The sequence below is a fragment of the Cricetulus griseus genome, chromosome 3 (genome assembly GCF_003668045.3).
Source record: "Cricetulus griseus strain 17A/GY chromosome 3, alternate assembly CriGri-PICRH-1.0, whole genome shotgun sequence".
Lineage (NCBI taxonomy): Eukaryota > Metazoa > Chordata > Mammalia > Rodentia > Cricetidae > Cricetulus > Cricetulus griseus.
The window spans coordinates 166,765,602-166,784,959 of NC_048596.1; the positions used below are offsets into that span (position 1 = coordinate 166,765,602).

The 19,358-nt window shown below is 38.6% G+C and overlaps 1 protein-coding gene across 3 annotated transcripts in view; it reads left to right on the forward strand.

Annotated features, from left to right (window-relative positions):
* Rbl2 (RB transcriptional corepressor like 2) overlaps positions 1–19,358 on the forward strand; it is a 51,807-nt gene that overhangs the window by 24,882 nt on the left and 7,567 nt on the right. For 2 of the 3 annotated variants that reach the window (XM_027405577.2, XM_027405579.2), the window contains exons 11-18: positions 1,143–1,246; positions 4,509–4,646; positions 6,446–6,610; positions 7,049–7,160; positions 11,171–11,437; positions 11,602–11,879; positions 11,961–12,137; positions 17,921–17,992. In XM_027405577.2, the coding sequence (XP_027261378.1) occupies positions 1,143–1,246; positions 4,509–4,646; positions 6,446–6,610; positions 7,049–7,160; positions 11,171–11,437; positions 11,602–11,879; positions 11,961–12,137; positions 17,921–17,992 (1,313 nt within the window). The remainder of the gene's footprint in view (positions 1–1,142; positions 1,247–4,508; positions 4,647–6,445; positions 6,611–7,048; positions 7,161–11,170; positions 11,438–11,601; positions 11,880–11,960; positions 12,138–17,920; positions 17,993–19,358) is intronic. The other variant, XM_027405578.2, reaches the window with a different exon arrangement.

Here is a 19,358-nt window from a genome sequence, read left to right on the forward strand (position 1 = left end):
TTTATTCAGTTCCTGGTTTGGAAGTTTCAGAATATGACTGAGCAGTCCAGTTGTTTTGACCTTGGAGGTGAATCGTCATGGCAGGCAGAACGATTCAGGTAGTACATGCTCCTCAAGTGTCCAGGACTAAGGAACAATACAGGGAGCCCACAATCCCTTTAGCAGTCAAGACTCTGGTGACTTAAGCACCTCTTAAAGGTCCCATTACCTTCCAGCAGTGCCACTGTGGGTACAAAAGCTTAAACACATAGGTCCTGAAGAACTTCCAGCACTAAGCCATAGAAGCAGAGAACTGTTGTGTTCAGAATGATAACGTGTGTGCATTTAATGTAGAGACACTAAGTTCTTTATTTGATGCTCTCATGTCCGTTTTAGAAATATGAAAGTGTTAACATGAAAGATTTTATTAAAGATGCCAGTTTTGGAATTTACATTTATAATCCCAGTACTTGGGAGGCTGTGGCTGGACCCGTGATTAGAGTTAAAGGCCATCCTGGGCTACAGAGTGAGTCCCTGACTCAGGGGAAAAGGAATATTGAGAAATTTTTAGAGATAATCAAAACATCAACTGTAGAAAGTATAGATTTGGGCCAGAGAGATGGCTCAGCACAGAGGTTCTCAACCTGTGGGTTGAGACCCCTTTAGGGTTCAGGTGACCCTTTTATAGGGGTTGCATATTAGGTTTTTATGTTTTTATGATTCATAAAAACAGTGAAATTACAGTTATGAAGTAGCAACAAGAGGAATTAATATAGTTCCTCACAACATGAGGAACTGTATTAAAGGGTCATAGCATTAGGAAGGTTGAGAACTACTGGCTCAGCAGTTAAGAGCACTGGCTGCTCTTCTAGAAGACCTAGGTTCAATCCCCAGCACCAATAGAGTGGCTTACAAACATCTGTATCTCCAGACCCAGGGGATCTGATGTCCTTTTCTTGCCTCTTGAGAAACCAGGCACACACATGGCATTCATGTAAACAAAACACCCACATACATTAAATAAGAAAAATAATTAAAATAAAAGAAAGTATGGGTTTGGTTTTCAGATTTCTTTTTTGGGATAGAGAAGGGAGGGCTGAGTCTTTTCCATGATATTTACTTAATTTGTATTTAATTTTTGTGATTTTTTTTTATTTCAACAGAAATTGCCAACAAATATTTTCGTTTTGCAGAAATGCTTTACTATAAAGTATTAGAGTCTATTATTGAGCAGGAACAAAAAAGATTGGGAGACATGGATTTATCTGTGAGTAAATAGTAATGTATTGATGACCACAATAAGACATAGCTTCATCCTCACCCCCTTACCCCCCAACAAAAGGTCATTACAAAGAAATGATGTGTTCCTTTAGGGAATAAGGTTAGCACTGAAGGAAACTTGTATGCGAAGCCCTTTGACCCTATCTGAACAATGTAAGGTGTATGGAATGGAATAAAGGAGTGATTCTCATTGTAGCAGGTCATACATTAATTACAACATTGGTTTTAGAATAGGCAGATTCTGTAGATGTATTAATTACTTCTTTATTGTGATAACATACAGTGACCCACACAACTTATAGACGAGTTTTTTAAATTAATTTTTATTTAAATTAAAGACAATCTTATTTTACATACCAATCCCAGTTCCCTCTCCCTCCGGTTCTCCCATTCCCCCCACCACCTGTCCACGCCTCAGGGAGGGTGAGGCCTCCAATGGGGGGGGGATCATCAAAGTCTGTCACACAAGAAAGAGTTTATTTGGTCTAACAGTTACAGTGGGCTAGAGTCCATGATGGCTAAGTGAAAGCACAGTGACAAGAACAGAAAGCTGAAGGCTCACATTGTCAATGGCAAGCACAAGGCTGAGAACAAAATGGGAATGGTGTAGGGCCCTCCCCCAGTGACATACTTGGTTCAACAAGGCCACACTTCCTAAATCTTTCCCAAACAATACCACCAAATAGGGACCAAGTATTCAAACCTGAGTGTGTGAGTAACATTCTCATTTGCACCACCATAGTAGTCAAGTATAAAAATACTCAGATTTGATGTTAGCAGGGTGTTTAATAACATGGAGTTTTTATACAAGCCTGATAGAAGGAAAACATTGAATGTTGACCAGATGGGACTTCAACATATGTATCCAACCATTCTTTGGCTAAGATGATGATTTTTCTTATGTTTTTCTAAGCAAGAAATGTAAATAGCTAGGCATTTTCACCTACCCCTTTAATCCTACCTGCTTTGGAGGCTGAATCAGGAGAATCACAATTTCAGGGCTGCCGGGGCTTCATAACAAGTTTGAGACCATCCTGTGCAACTTTGTAAGACCATGTCTAAAACTACAATAAGACAACAAAAACCCTAACAAGGGTTGGGGATGGATTTCACTTCATTATGACTGCTAGCATTGGGGACTATCACCAAAGAACAACAATTTTTTTTTCAAAAATGATCTTTAAAAAAACAATAAAATGCCTTGCCTTACATTTGTACATAATTTTTATGTGGCAATTAAACGGATAATACAATTCATCTTTGTAACAGAGATGAAGCTAGGGAAAACTAGAACTGTTCAATTTGTAAAATTAAGGCTAGGAACATGAAACATGAGAAATATGTGCAAGTACTATAGTACTTTCATGGTTATCTACATTTAATTCACATTAATTTAAAAGAGAATTTTTTACAATTAAGAGTGTTAATTTTGAGCTGGGTGGTGGCACATGCCTTTAATCCCAGCACTCAGGAAGCAGAGGCAAAATAGATATCTGAGTTTGAAGCCAGCCTGGCTTACAGAAGAAGTTCTAGGACAGCCAGGGCTACACAGAGAAACCCTGTCTCAAACAACAACAAAAAACCCAAAAGAAAAAAAGAGTGCTAATTTTGGAGCTGAAGAGATGACTCAGCAGTTAAAAGCATTGGCTTTTAACTCCAAGAGGACATGGGTTCAATTCCTAGCACCGATATGATAGTTTACAACTCTTTAACTCCAGTCCCAGGATTTCTGACGCCCTCTTCTGGCACCGGAGTATCAAAGAGTAGTGCACAGAAAACATGTAGGTGAAACACTCATACATATAAAATAAATAAAAAGTTTTAAAAAGAGAGATGATTTTTAAAATGACATTAAAAGTTATAAAATAGGTCAATAATGGTTTAAATTCCTTGCAACTGTTTGTATTTAGCTCTTTTTTCTTTTATTAAAATTTGAGACAAGGTTTCACTCACTGTGTGATACATGTAAACCTTGAACTTAGTATAGCCCATGCTGGCCTTAAACTTCTCATCTTCCTGCCCTGGTCTCCCAAATGCTATGATTATGGGGACATACTCCTGTGTCTGACTTACAAACACTGGTTTTTTAAAAATTTTTATTTATTATGTATACAACATTCTGCGTCCACTAGAAGAGGGCACCAGATTTCATAATGGATGGTTGTGAGCCACCATGTGGTTGCTGGGAATTGAACTCAGGACCTATGGAAGAGCAGTCAGTGCTCTTAACCTCTGAGCCATCTCTCCAGCCCCCAACACTGTTTTTTTTTTATAATATTTTCTTTTTTAGATTTTATTTTATGTGTATGAGTGTTTTGCCTGCATGCTTATGTATATGCACCATGTGTGTGCCTGGTACCCTCAAAGGTCAGAAAATAGTGTTGGATCCTCTGAAAGTGGAGTTATAGATAGTTGTGAGCCACCCACCATGTGGATGCTGGCCACTGAACCCAGGTCCCCTGCAACAGTAACGAGTGTTCTTAACCACTGCGCCAACTCTAGCCCCTGACCTTCATACCATTATCTCTGCCATGTTCATCCTATTAAACATTAATTTTCCCTTCAGCCTTTTCTCTAGCCCTCTGTGTACTGTCTTCCAGTCTTTTGAGTTTACCTATTTTAGGTTCCTCAGATAGTTGGAATCATATTTGTCCTTTTGTGTTTGACTCAAGTTTGCTTTTCACTGTTTATCCATGTTCTAGCAAGTTTTACAGCTTCTTTACTTGTGTTTAAACCTTTTGTTTGTGACTCTGGGATCATTCTGCCTTTGGTTGTTGTGAACAATGCTGCTATGAATACTGGTGTGCAAGGCATCTGTTTTGAGTGCTTGCTTTCAGGTTCTTTATTCCTAGAATTAGAATTGGTGTGTCACACAGTAGATCTGGAGACGGGACCCAGAATCTCACATAGGTGACGCAGATGTTCCACCATAGAGCTACAACCCTAGCCTCATACAGTAATTTTATGTTTAACTTCCTGAGAGCCATCATACTGTTCTCCATACCAGCATTTTGTATTTTACATTCCCACCAGCAATACTTAGGGTTGCAATTTTCTTATATCCTCAAAAGACTTGTTTATCATTTTAAATTACCTTTTAAAAAGTATTTTTAGCTTAAGTTTTTGGAAGTTCTTATATATTTCTTTAATCTATATTTTAATAAAAAGATGAGTACATTTAAACTGACTGGATATGAAATGTGTTTTCAGAGTAGGCTACAGTTTCTAAATGTTACTTTGTTTTATAGGGTGTTCTGGAACAAGATGCATTCCACAGGTCACTCTTGGCCTGCTGCCTTGAGGTTGTCGCTTTTTCCTATAAGCCTCCTGGGAATTTTCCATTTATTGCTGAAATATTTGATGTACCACATTATCATTTTTATAAGGTATTTAAAAATTATACTGGTGATTATGAATGAGACCAACCACTTGCTAGCTACCTTGTTCACATGAAACATATAAATCTATTCTATTAAACATTTAATAATCTTTATGTAGGGAACAAAGGAGAAACATAGTTGTAAAACCTATATAAATTCTTGTAATATACAGCAATATGGCAGATCTCTTTTGGCTGAAGCATTCATCTGATTTCTTCTGTCATCTGCCAGAGGACTGCAGAATAGTGTGATTGGAAAGCGAAGAAGGATGTGGTGAATTACACCTATAATCCAGTACTTGGAAAGCTTGGACAGGAGGATTGCAAGCTTGACCAGGCTACATAGCAAGGGCTGTCTCTGAAGAAAAGAAGTAGAGAGGCAAGGGTGGAGGGGTAAGAAGAGGGGATGCTGGCACTGGAGAGACTGCTCAGTCATTAGGAGCACTCCCTGCTCTTGCAGAGTAGCTGAGTTCAATTCCCAGCTCCCATGTCAACTCCAGGTCCAAGGGACCTGAAAGCCTCTTCTGGCTTCCTTCCCATCCATACACAGGGCATAAAGACACACACACATGAATTAAAAATAAATCTTTTTAAAACAGCAGCATTTATGTCACTAATTTTATATATCTTGTATTAATGAAAGGTTAATATTGAAGATATCTTTCAGGAAAAAAATTTTCTATCATCCTACTTATTTATTTTTGAGACAGGGTATCATCTGGCCAGGCTGGCATCAAACTCAAGAACAACTTGAAACTTTTGATTCTCTTGCCTCCACTTCGTGAGTGCAAGGATTACAGGCATGAGTCCCACACTCTGCTCATGCTCAGAGATATTTAATATTATTTTTGTTTTATTGATACTGGAAAATAAGCCTATGGCCTTTGGCAGACAAGTACATACTCTACCTCTGAACTATACGTCCAACCCCTTGACATAAAATTTTAAGAGTGCTATTTTCAAGCTCAATGTATAAAGTGTATTTTTGTTTTTAAATATACAGTTGTACAAAATATTTTTATTATTCATATGTGTATATTATTTACAAAAATTATAAAAGGAATTTCAGCTTTCTACATGTGGTATTGCATTATTAAACTTGTCATTCCTGATAAATTGCAAATATTTTATTTTATTTATTTATTATGTATACAACATTCTGCTTCCATGTATATCTGCATATCAGAAGAGGGCACCAGATCTCATAATGGATGGTTGTGAGCCACCATGTGGTTGCTGGGAATTGAACTCAGGACCTCTGGAAGAGCAGTCGATGCTCTTAACCTCTGAGCCATCTCTCCAGCCCCAAGTTGTGAATATTTTAAAAAAATATTTAGATGTTTCATTTGCTTTTTTTTTTAAAGATTTATTTGTTTTTATTTTATATGCGTTGGTGTTTTGCCTGCCTGCATATATGTGTGCGAGTGTTAGATCCCCTGGAACTGGAGTTACAGACAGTTTTGAGCTGCCATGTGGGTGCCGGGAATTGAACTCAGGTCCTCTGGAAGAGCAGACAGTGCTCTTAACTGCTGAGCCATCTCTCCAGCCCCTCATTTCATTAATTTTTTTTTTTTTTGAGAACGGTTTCCTCTATGTAGCCCTAGAACTAGCTGTCCTGGAACTAGCTCTTGTAGACCAGACTGGCCTTGAACTCACAGAGATCCACCTGCCTCTTCTTCCCAAATGCTGGGATTAAAGGCATGTGCCGCGACCGCCCGGCTCATTTTGCTTTTATACTCATAAAACTTTTGCATGCAAAATCATAGTAATTGTTACTCAGTTAACCAGGGCATTTTCTTTTTTCAGGTAATAGAAGTATTTATTAGAGCAGAAGATGGTCTTTGCAGAGAAGTGGTGAAACACCTCAACCAGATTGAAGAACAAATTTTAGATCATTTGGCATGGAAAACAGAGTCCCCACTGTGGGACAGAATTAGAGATAATGAAAACAGAGTTCCTACATGTGAAGAGGTTTGTGACAATATCTTAACACCTATCTGTAAGGGAAGCATATCAATATTGTTTATGGTCCTCATGCTACAGAGAGTGGTTAGAGCTGGGGTCTGCCCTTGGCAGGCATGGGTTTGCAGTGTGGTTAATGGTTTATTCTTGTATCAAAGAGGAAACAGAATCAGGTTCTTTGAGGAACCTGTAACTGCCCTCAAGATTTCCATGACAGTAAAAATTAAGGCTGCTATCCTGACCCTCCAAATCAGTAAGGAACATTGGTTCACATGTAGTATCCGGTATCAAGTTTGAATCTCTTAAGACTGAAGATTTTAGTGTTAGTAATTTTATTAAGAAATAACTAATCAGACAAAAGTCGTTTCCTTTTGCCTTAGACTATTACTGTATTTCTAGTGAAATGCTTTTCTACTATTAAGATTTTGTGGAAATAACTCTTTGTAGGTAATGCCACCTCAAAACCTAGAAAGAACAGATGAAATTTGTATTGCTGGCTCTCCCCTAACCCCGAGAAGGGTGAGTGAAGTCCGCAGTGATGCTGGAGGGCTTGGAGGAGGTAAGTCTAAAATAGGAAGAGGAGTGTTTGCGTCTTCAATCTAGATACTTAGATTTCATCTAAACCTGTAAGTAAAGTGAATAGGCCATGCAGAGCAAAGACTATTCTATGTCTTTTAGTGATGTATTAATCACTTAAAAATGCTTTTTTTCCTGGGCAAGAAGATTGGGACAGGGTCTTGTGTAGTCTAGGTTGGCCTTGAACTTGCTATGTAACTTGCTATGATGACCCTGTACTCCTGACTGTCCACTTTCCAAATGCTGGATTCCAGGTGTGTATCACCACTCTTGACTTAAATATGCTTTTAAGGAATATTAAGAACATAAAAACATTTTTGAGAGATGGTTTGGTTGTATAACCCAGGCTGACCTTGAATTCTAGATTCTCTTGTCTCCACATCCCTGCTACAAGGACTACAGGAGTGTGTCACCATGCCATGCTTACGGGTATCTTTTTAGAACACTTTACATTTGATTTGGTCTTCATTTGTAAGTGAATTTTTATCTGTAAACACACAAAAAAAAATGGGAAAATCAAACTGTTAATAATACTTACATTGTTAACTATAGAATTCTCAGTGAATTTTTCATTCTTTCAACTATATCTTCCTTTTTATGGTTTTGTTTTGCAATGTTTATTAGAGATAGGAGTCTCACTATATTGGCCAGGCTGATTTTCAATCCTTGGTCTGGTCCTTCTGACTCAACCTCTGTCATAGATGGGAATATAGGTGTGTACCACCACACCTGACTATTCTTAAAGATAGAGCTATGAGATCTGGTTAGATACAGATAAGTCAGTGAGACAGGATGGCTTCATGGTTGGACCATGTTCAGCTTTGTGACTGGAGCTATGCTACTTAGGGTAATGTGATATCCATACTGGCCCAAGAAGTACAGAAAATACAGGCTTAAGTTTTTGCTGGCTCCTGAGATGACTGCCTAGGTGCAAGGTTTATATTTATGTATGGGAGTCTGTCTTCTTTGATTTTCTTTCTATTTCTCTCCCCTGGTGCTGGAAATTCAAGACAGGGCCTCCCAAATGCAAAGCACACATCCTGCAATAGATGGAGTACACCTCCAGCTCCACAACTGTTTTCAAAGAACAGTTGTATAGTTCCAGAGAGCTCTGCATCCATCAGAACATTGTCATTACTAAGCCAGTTTTATAATGTACTTGGTAACCACTAGCTATCAAAGGATCAGTTTTAAAGTCAAGTTTATTCCAAGTCAGTGCCGTATCAATAAACACAGATGATACAGAGTGTGGTGACACTCCTCTGTACTCAGCACTTGGAAGGCTGAGGTAGGAGGGTCTTAACTTTAAGGCCAGTCTACTTTAGCTACAAGAGACCCTGACTCAAAACAATAACAGACAACAGAAAACCAAACTAACTCACTAATTAAATGCTTTATGAAATTTTCTCACTTAAAATTGTTTTTAGATTTATTTTAAGTTTATGAGTGTTTCACCTGCATGTATGTCCACACACCAGGTTTGTGCTTGTGCCTACAGAGGTGGAAGGTGTTAGATCCTCTGTAAGTGGGGTTACGGATGGTTGTGAGCCACCATGTGGCTGCTGAAAACCAACTCCACGTCCTCTGCAAAAGCAGTGCTCTAAAGTGCTGAGGCATCTCCAGCCCTTGCTCATTTCTCAAAGAACAGCAATAATTGTTTAACTACTTTCAGTCATACAGACCTGGTTTCAGATCTGATAAACTAGTCTTTTCAGTACCATTTTTGTAGTTTTTCCTTCCCAAGTCTGTGAATTATAATTTGTCATTTACTTCTTGTTGTGCCCAAGTTGTGAAGACACCTAGAGACCACCAGGGAGACAGACCCACTGAACTGTAAAAGCAAGGTTTTATTGTTCATCCAACCATGACAGGGACCCTGTCTGGCTAGCCAATGCAGCAGCCTCCAGAGGGAGTGAAGTTCCCTGTCTACTGCTAGGTTTTAAAGACAAAAGTTACATCAGTAGGTATGGGTTGGTTTCTGATTGGGTGATATATGGGAACAATCAGGAGAATTTCTCAAAAGTCGTATTTTGGCATGAAATACCTGTGTACCAATTATTCTCATTGGTCAGTGCTGAGAGGGAACATTCTGTGGTTTCTATGGCTTTGTCTTGTTACTTGCAGGTGGCCTGTTGTACATAGATACCAATAGTTTTTAGAACTATATCCTGGAAACTACAGGGGAGGTTTTGGTCTCCCCTGGAGTTTTTTTTTTGTTTTGTTTTGTTTGTGGCCAAACAGTTCCTAGGAACCAGGATTCTAGGAGGCTTGGGAGGGGGGCAGTTGGAGTTTCTTTGTGTCTAGTTTTGGCTCTAGGCTCCTGGAGGCCAGAGGATCTGGAGTTTCCTTGTGTCAGAGGCCTAGGTGTTTTTTTCTGTAGCCTGTCATGGCTGCTAAAGCAGGGACTGAGTGAGGGTCTGATCCCTTCACTTCTGTTTCTCTGTACTTCCTAACTTGTCTCTTTATGAATCTACATGGTTGGATCCACAGCTCTGTCCCAGTCTTTATGTCTTCTTGTAACACAGGGAAAGTTAAGACACAGCTTCCAGGGTTCACTCTTGTTGGTGTCTGTTATGATTTCCCTACTTTTATTTTTAAATTTGAAAGAGCTACTGTTATGCTGGTCTTATAGGTGGACATGGGAGAAAAGAATACATTCAAAAATACACATAGTAAAAATACTTAAAAATAAACTAAGCCATAACAGTTAGTTCTTGTTTAGAGTGACAAAAAAAAAAAAAAAAAAGAAAAAGAAAAAAGAAAAAAGAGGAAGAAACAGTTGTTCTGGGCATTGTAGTGCATTTCTTTAATCCTGGCACTTGGGAGGCAGAGGCAGCTGGATATCTGTGAGTTCAAGGCCAGCTTGTACTAAATAGTGAGTTCTAGGTCTGCTAGAGTTACATAGAGACCTTGTCTCAAAAAAATGAACATTTAAGAAAGTGTTAACAGTTAAACAATGCTGTATATATGGCCAGTGCTGATAACATTATATCTATATTTTGCAACAATTTAAAAATTATTTAATATATAAGCCATTGATTATATAACTTAAGTGGATGAAATGTATGGCACATGAATCTTATCTCAATGAAGCTATTTAAAACTAAGTTTATTAAATGTAAACCATACACATCTTCCTTACTGAAGAATATGGAATGTTAGTAATCTCCCCTATGTGGAAAAAGACAGGAATATTCATAGAAATCTGAGGGAGAGTGCTGCTGGATGACAAGTCATTATGTCTCCTGGTGAGGTAATGTCTTTGTTAAAATTTGAGTATGGGAAGCCAGGCGGTGGTGCACGCCTTTAATCCCAGCACTCAGGAGGCAGGTGGATCTCTGTGAGTTCAAGGCCAGCCTGGTCTCCAGAGTGAGTTCCAGGACAGCCAGGACTGTTTCACAGAGAAACCCTGTCTGGAAACCACCCCCCCCCAAAAAAAAAATTGAGTATGGGGGAAAAATTAAATGATTCCTTAAATTACCTCTACATCAAAGTAGTAACATGTGGACAAGGTGGTAGAGGACAAAGTCCAGTTTGCTGTGTGGGAAGGGAGACCAAAAAGAGAGTAAGTAGTGTGATGGGCTGGAGAGATGGCTCAGGGGTTAAGAGCACTGACTGCTCTTCCAGAGGTCCTGAGTTCGGTTCCCAGCAACCACATGGTGGCTCACAACCATCCATTATGAGATCTGGTGCCCTCTTCTGGTGTGCAGATATACATGGAAGCAGAATATTGTATACATAATAAATAAATAAAATCTTTTTTTTTTAAAAAAAAAAGAGAGTAGTGTTGTGAGACAGGGAGCATTTCCTTTGTGAAGTGCTTTCACTTGAATTTTCACTGGAATAGCCATAGTGTGCCATAACTTCTGTATACTTTATCTGCTTTAAAAATTGTGAAGTATTTGAAACACACTGAATTTCCTTTTGAACAAGAGCTTAAATGGAAGTCAGATCTGTTTCTGTGTTAAATAATCTGATTTCTTTTGATTGTAGGTATAACATCTCCAACCACATTATATGACAGGTACAGCTCCCCAACAGTCAGTACTACTAGAAGGCGGCTATTTGAGAATGATAGCCCCTCTGAAGGAGGTACATCTGGGCGCATCCCCCAACAATCCCTAGTCAATGCTGTCCCTGTGCAGAATGTATCTGGGGAGGCTGTTTCTGTCACACCAGTTCCTGGACAGACCTTGGTCACCATGGCAACAGCCACAGTCACAGCCAACAATGGACAAACAGTGACCATTCCTGTACAAGGTAAGGAAGACAGAGTTAGGTATTGAGTTCTCTGACATTTGTCAGAAAGTTACTTTAAGATTTGGAAAGAGTGTCAATATAAGATAGCTATGATGGAAGATGGGATAGAAAGAAATGGAAACCTCACATGAACAATTCTTTTCTTCCTTTGTAATAAACTGTAGGTATTGCAAATGAAAATGGAGGGATAACATTCTTCCCAGTCCAAGTCAATGTTGGGGGCCAGGCACAAGCTGTGACTGGCTCTCTCCAGCCCCTTAGTGCTCAAGCCCTGGCTGGAAGTCTGAGTTCTCAACAAGTGACAGGAACAACTTTGCAAGTCCCTGCTCAGGTGGCTGTTCAGCAGATTTCCTCAGGTGGACAACAGAAACAAGGCCAGCCTTTAACCAGCAGCAGTATTAGAACCCGGAAGACCAGCTCTTTATCACTTTTCATTAGAAAGGTAATTTTTCATGTACTGTTACTGGAACACATACTTGGGAAGTGTAACTATTGGTTTGAAATATTCCTGTTTCTCTGTTAGGTTTATCACTTAGCAGGTGTCCGCCTTCGGGATCTTTGTACAAAACTAGATATTTCAGATGAATTGAGGAAAAAAATTTGGACATGCTTTGAATTCTCTATAATCCAGTGTCCTGAACTGATGATGGACAGACATCTGGACCAGTTGTTAATGTGTGCCATTTACGTGATGGCAAAGGTGAGTACACTCAAGACTGGAAAGGCAAAGATGTTTCTCAGAACATTGCTCCCCAAGACATGAGGCTTTACTGTAATGAATAACATTTAGGCTCACAGGCCAAAGGGGTAACTTCTGCCCCCAAAGGCCTGATTTTGACTTCAGAACATTTTTTTAAAATAAATTTATATATTTATTTTATATCTGGGCTACAGTTTCCCCTCCCTCCTCTCCTCCTTGTCCCATCCCTTCTTACCCCCCCATCTACTCCTCCTCCATTTCTATTCAGAAAAGGGCAGGCCACCCATGAATATCAACAAAAGATGAAATACCAAGTTGCAGTAAGACTAGGCACTTCCCCAGGATGAGTGGGGTCCCAAAAGCTGGCAAAAAAAGTTTGCCCCTGCCCTCACTGTTAGGAGTCCCATAAGAGGACCAAGCTATATATCTGTAACTTATATGCGAGGGCCTAAGTCAGTCCCATGCAGGTTCCCTGGTTGTCAGTTCAGTCTCTGTGAGCCTCTGGTTAGCTGACTCTATGAGTGTTCTTGTGGTGTCCTTGACCCCTCTGGCTCCTACAATCCTTTCTCTTCCTCTTCTGCAGGATTACCCGAACTCTGCCAAATGTTTGGCTGTGGGTCTGCATCTGTTTCCATCAGTTGCTGGATAAGGCCTCTCTGATGACAATGGGGTTAGGCACCAGTCTGGTCACAGGAGATGGCTGGTTCAGGCTACATATCTGCTATTGCTAGGAGTCTTAGCTGGGATCAACCTTGTAGATTGCTGGGAGATTCCCTTGTACCAGGTTTTTACCTGACCCTGAAATGCACACCTCCCCCCTTTCTAGTAGTCTCTTCCACTGCTGTCCTCCTCTGCCCCCTGAACCTGACCACTCATGTTCCCATTCCCACCCTTCCTCAGTCCACTCACAAAATCTCTTCTGTTTCTCCTTCTCAGGGAGATCCAGGCATCCCATGAACCCTCCTTGTTACTTAGTCTCTCTGGGTCTGTGGATTGTAGCATAGTTATCTTTTATTTTACAGCTAATATCTACTTACGAGTGAGTTCATACTGTATTTGTCTTTCTCAGCCTGGGTTACCTCACTCAGGATGGTCCAGAACATTTTCCCAAGTATGTGCAGTCATCACATACTTGGAGTTTTAGAATATTCCATTTAATAGCTACTGGGTAGTATTTTTACCCATGGACATGTGGGTTGTTTCTGACAATTATGAAAAACAATGTAGAGAACAGGCTTCCATTTCCCTCAGAGTGAATGCCTTGTAATGATCTGTGGATCATATGGGAACTGTAAGTTTAAACAAAGTATGGTTCCATTTTATATTCTTGCATGTAATATATGAAAGTCTTAATTCCTCTGGCTTGTCATCAATCTTAAAAGATTTATTATATGTGAGGAGGAGGGAGGGAGTCTTTCATCACCAAATTTGCACTGTCTTCTAAATTTTATAGTTTCTGACTTATCCTGAAATTCAAGCCCAGTTTCCCTTTTTGTGTTGTTTTCTGGTGGCCACCATTAAGACACATCTCACCTCTGAATGAATGGTCTGTGGAATGTTATTGAAATATAGGTTATGTCGAGACTGTCAGTGTTATTATATTAATCTGTATCCATCATGCATAGTATAGTACTCTACACTCTTGCTTATTTGTAAATTTTAAAATTGGGAAATGTGAATCCTAACTTTATTATATTTTCAGTAATTTTAGCTATTCTGAGTCCCTTGGAATTCCATACAAAGTTTAGAATCAATTTGTCACTGTCATAAAAGAGTCACTTGAAAATCTGTAGATCAATTTGGAAAGTTTAATCATCTTAACTTCAGTCTTCATTCATGAATAATGACATTTTCACATTTATTTAGCACCTTTTAATAATTTGTGATTTTCAGGGCATAACCCTTGCCTTTGTTAATTTTCCTGTTTTTGATATTACAAATGCAACTGTTTCATTTTTGATGTTTTATTGCAAGCAAATGAACAGCTGGGTTTCTCTATCTTGAGTTAGTATCCGTTGACTTTGGTAAGCTGGTTGGCTTTTTTTGGTGCAGGGATTGAACCGAGGCCCATTAAAATGGTAGACATTCTACACTGAGCTTAATCCCCAGTCTTGAACCCCTTAATCTAGTGCATTTTAATCATGTTTTGTATCGACTTTTTAATGTGCAGATTATGCAGTTTTAATAATTGTACTACTGCTTGTCCAAATTACTTTTCTTTCCTGATTACCTTGGCTAGGACATCCAGTGCAATGTTAAAAGCAGAAATCTGTTCCTGGTCTTAGGGAGAAAATAACTAGTCTTTCACTATTGGCGCTAAGTATATCCTCCCACACCTCACTGGTATCCTGGACTAAATCCCTGCTTTAGTCCAGTGAAGAGTTATCTTTCTCTTCCTAGCTTACTGAGTTTTATTAAAAGGTGTTGGATGTTATTAAAGGTCTTTTTCTGTGTTCATTGTGGGTTTTGGTATTTTAATGATATGTTACATTGGTTGGATTTCATGGTAGATCATTTGCATTCTCTTTGCAAATCCCTTTCAATTATGGTGAAATTTTTTACTTTCATGTTTGGTTAACTAGTTTGTTGAAGAATTTTGTGATTTTCTGGAATTTTATTGTCTGGTTTTGTTCCCGGGATAAATCTAGCCTTTTAGAAAAATAATGTTTCATCTTATTCTCTGTGAAGTTTGTATTATCAAAAAAGCCACTGGAGCCTGTTCTTTGTGGATAGTTTATTGGTAAATTCAGCCTCATTCCTGTAGCTCCATTCAGGTCACTGGTCTTTTCTAGAGTCAGTTTTGGCAGTGTGCATCTTTCAAATACATTGTTTCTCCTGAGTTAATGACATGTAATCCTTTTTGTTCTGTAAGGTCTATAGTAAGGTCTGCTTTCATTTCTGATTGTAGTAATTTATTTTTCTTTCTTCGTCAATCTATCTAAAAGTTGGTAAATTTTAATAATTTCCAAGACTATTTGATTTATTTTCTCTATTAGCATATACCGTAATATTATTTTCATCTTTCAGTTTACTTTGGCCTTTTAAAAAACTGAATTTATTTGTTGTGTTGTATGTGAGTGTGTACATGTGCCACACAAGGTCAAAGAACAATTTCCAAGGAGTTGGTTCTCTCTTCCTTTAGGACATTAGGCCTGCAGCTAGCATCTTTACCCATTGGGCCATCTCAGAGGACCTTGGAAATTTTTGTTTTTCTCCTAAACATCTGCATTAAATGTTTAGGTAACTGATTATAGTATTGTTTCAGTGTCTTTAAAAAATAGTATTTCAGTATCCTTTGCAAATATGGGCACTAACTGCAAAATTGGGTATTATATTAGCTGTATCTTGTAACTTGGTATCATGTATGTTTATCTCAAATTACATTTGATTTTCATATGACTTCTATTTAACTTGTACGATCTGCAGGGCCATGTGACTTCCAGTTTTGTGAGTTTCCCAGACTTCTGTTGCTGATTTCTATTTTCATTTTACTATTTCTGAAAAGCACTTTATATATTTCAGTCCTTTTAAATGTATCCAGTGTTTGTTTGCTTGATAACAGGATCTCATATAGCCCAAAAAAGGAGCTTGAACTTCCTCCGTTCCTAAGTGCTAGAGTTACAGGTGTGCACAGCCATGCCAGTTTACCCAGTGCTGGAGACTGAACACAGGCAAGCAATGTACCAACTGAGCAGTGTCTCTAGCCTTCCACATTTGTTTATTGCCATCAGGAAAATAGGGTGTTTTCTACATGTCTGTTAGGTTGAGTTGTTTAATAGACTTGTTAAAGTTTTCTCTTTGATGTTTTGCTTAGATCTTCTATTGTTGAAAGTTCTGTATTGAAACCTTTATGTTGTTAGATTGTCTATTTTACCTTTCTCTGTTCTAGGGTTCATGTATTTGGTGCTCTATTAATAGATAAACTTAAGTTTATTACTTACAGCTTCTTGATGGATTGATCCTTAATTGTGAAGTAAACTAACTCTTCAGTAATATTTGTGTTTTTTTTTCTAAAACCCATTTTACAGTAGATACCCAGCTTTCTTTCGACTACTGTCTAGTTAATATATTTGTTGTTTACTGTCAAATATATTTGCATTTTTAAAGGAAAGCATCTCCCTATACAATATAGTTTGATTATTTTTCCCAGTTTTACAACTTGGGTTTAATCCATTTACTTTAATTATTACTGACTATACTTGTTTGTCTGCCATTTTACTTGTTTTCTGGCCTTTATGTTGTTTTGGTTTTTGTTTTCCTTTCTGTTTTTTTTTCAATACAGGGTTCTCTGTGTAACAGCCCTGCCTATCCTGGAACTTGCTGTGTAGACCAGACTGGTCCAAACTAACAAAGATCTGCCTGCCTCTGCCTCTTGAGTGCTGGGATTAAAGGTGTGCCACCATGCCTGTCTACTTGTTTTCTATGTATTTTATATACATGCATTCTGTTTTTTGTATGACTGTGTTCCTTTATTTCTCCTTTTTGCTTTCTTTTGAACTAGGTATTGTCATTTTTTTTCTATACATGTATTCTCTCCCCCCTTTAACTTCTCAGAACTTAGCTTCAAATTCATGTCAGCAAGATGTACATGCCTTAGTGTTCTCTTTCCCCATTTATCTTTTTGTGATGGTATTGTTTATATATTTATATGTATTCCATTGGAAGTACTGCAAATCCACCATTACCTTGATTCAAAGGTATGACTTTTAAAAGAGCCACAAAGGGTATGTTAGTATTTATATCTGCTGTTATATTAACCTTATTTACATTTCTGCTTATTGGTTCCTGTGGGTTTAGGTGGCAGCTCCAGTCACTTGTCTAATACCCTACCCACCTCCTTTGTACATTTTTGATAAATGAATATTCCTGTTATAGCTATAACAACACATCATACACATTTTGTTTTATGTAATTGCTGTTTTTAATTAAGGAGAATATGCATCTACCCTGTCTTTGCAGTACATTAATGCTTTCCAAGTGTTCCTGGCCCTTTTCATGTGTATTTGTATCACTTGTTTCTATTGCCTTTCTGTGAGGGCTGCTGTTAGCAGCAGATTGTGTTTATTCACTTCTGAAAGATGTTTTTCTCTTTGACCTTTTCAATCTGTTGCTCCACCTGTAGTTTCTGATGAGAAGTCAGCTCTTACCTGTAAAGGAAAAAACGGTTTTCTTGGTGCTTTCTATAGCTTTACACATTTTTTCTATGATAAACGTGATATGGATATCTTGATTCAGTGTGCTATCTGATGAGCTTCCTGAATGTGTACATTAATGTTTTAAAGTAACCTTGGATACTATCAGTCTTGTTTTGTCCAGTGTCTTGCTATGTAGCCCAGGCCAGCCTGAAACTCTTGATCTCCTGCCCCTGCCTACTACGGTGCTCAGCTTACCCTTTGTTTCTTTGAGCATCTTTTCTTGCTTCTCTGCCTCTATCTCTTCTGACACTCTTGTTCCATGGATGCTCATGTGCTTCCTCAAGCCCAGCAGTTTTCTAGGGCTGTTCTTCAGATAATATAGTCCTTAAGCAAGCTTGTTGATTTTTTTTTTCTTTTCCAGTTCAGATCTACCAGCTTCACTGCTAGCCAACGTTTCACTTTAGTTACTGTATTTTTCTACACCAGGTTGTGGTTTACATGTCAGGCTCCTTACTAAACTTCAGGTTTTCATGAATAGATGATGGTTCATTTGCTCTACAGTCTTTGAATATAGTGGCAACAGGTTCATTGAGCTGCTCACGCTGCCATGCCTGATGTAATCTCTTTAAGCATTCTCACCCTTTGTAGGTCACAAAAGAAGACAAATCCTTCCAGAATATCATGCGTTGTTACAGGACTCAGCCACAGGCCCGAAGCCAGGTAACCCTGTTTTCTCTCAGGGCTGAATGTAAAGCCTAAGTCTGTGAATAATTTAAAAAAAAAAAAAAAAAAAAAAAAAGCTATAGTTAGTTAGTTCTGTGCCTTTCTTACTGCCAGGATTTGCAGCTAAGAATCTAAGGGGATTGGCTATTTTCATTTTTTTACTGGCATTCAATTTTATGCAAGTTATTTAAAGTCCTCTTCCTTTCAAAGGCAATGCTTTGAAATTTTTTTTTATGTATGTGGGTATTTTGCCTGCATGGGTGTCTGGTGCCCTCAGAGGTCACGAGAGGACATTGCATCCCCCGGAACTGGAGTTACACAGTTGTGAGCCCCCATGTGGAATTTTTGAGAATGGAACCTGGGTCCCTTAGAAGAGCAGCCAGTTCTCTTAATCATTGAGCCATTTCTCTAGCTTGTGATGTATTTCTTAATTCAGATACTAGATACATATACTAGTATAGTATACTAGTTTAGAAAAACACAGTAATAACCTAAGACAATGTTCAATGAAAATTTAAAACCCACTTTATCTTGAAATGGCTTGTTTGTCACTGAAAACCAAGAATGCTGTTAGACCTTTCTTTTCTTTCTTTCCTTTTTTTTTTTTTTTTTTTTTTTTTTTCCTTTTCTTGGTCATTCGAGACAGGGTTTCTCTGTGGCTTTGGAGGCTGTCCTGGAACTAGCTCTTGTAGACCAGCCTGCCCTCAAATGTAGAGATCCACCTGCTTCTGCCTCCCGAGTGCTGGGATTAAAGGCATGTACCACCACCGCCTGGCCCAGACCTTTGTTTCTTAAAATGACTTTATAGTAGTTTCTAGTACTGCTCTGCAGTGTTTTAGGCAGTACTGGGAATGTGAAGTGAGGCAGGTTCTGATATAAGTCCCAGATCTTAGTGAATAGCTTCTATCACCTTGCTTATAAAGTTGTGTTATTGAGACAGACTACATAGCCCTGGCTGGCCTGGAACTCACTGGGTAGATCAGACTGGCCTTGAACCCACAGAGATCTACCTGCCTCTGCCTCTCAAGTGCTGGTATTAAACAATGTACACATACACCAAATCCTAGAGAATCAGAGTATCTGTTATTGCTCTTAACAAGTAGTGTGTGTGCACACATGTAACTATATCTGGCTAGATTAAAGTTTTTGTTATTTTTTATCTTTTGAGGAAAGGATAGTAGATCAAATTGGCCTTGAACTTGCAACACTCCTTTAGCCTTCTGAATGCTGGTATCACAGACATGCACAATGCCTAACTTGGTTACAGTTCCTAACATTCCCTGAAGACAGCCATCACTAAGCGTATTTTTTTGAGGACCATATGTTAAGGTCCTACCACCTAGTATATAGTCAATAAATGCTA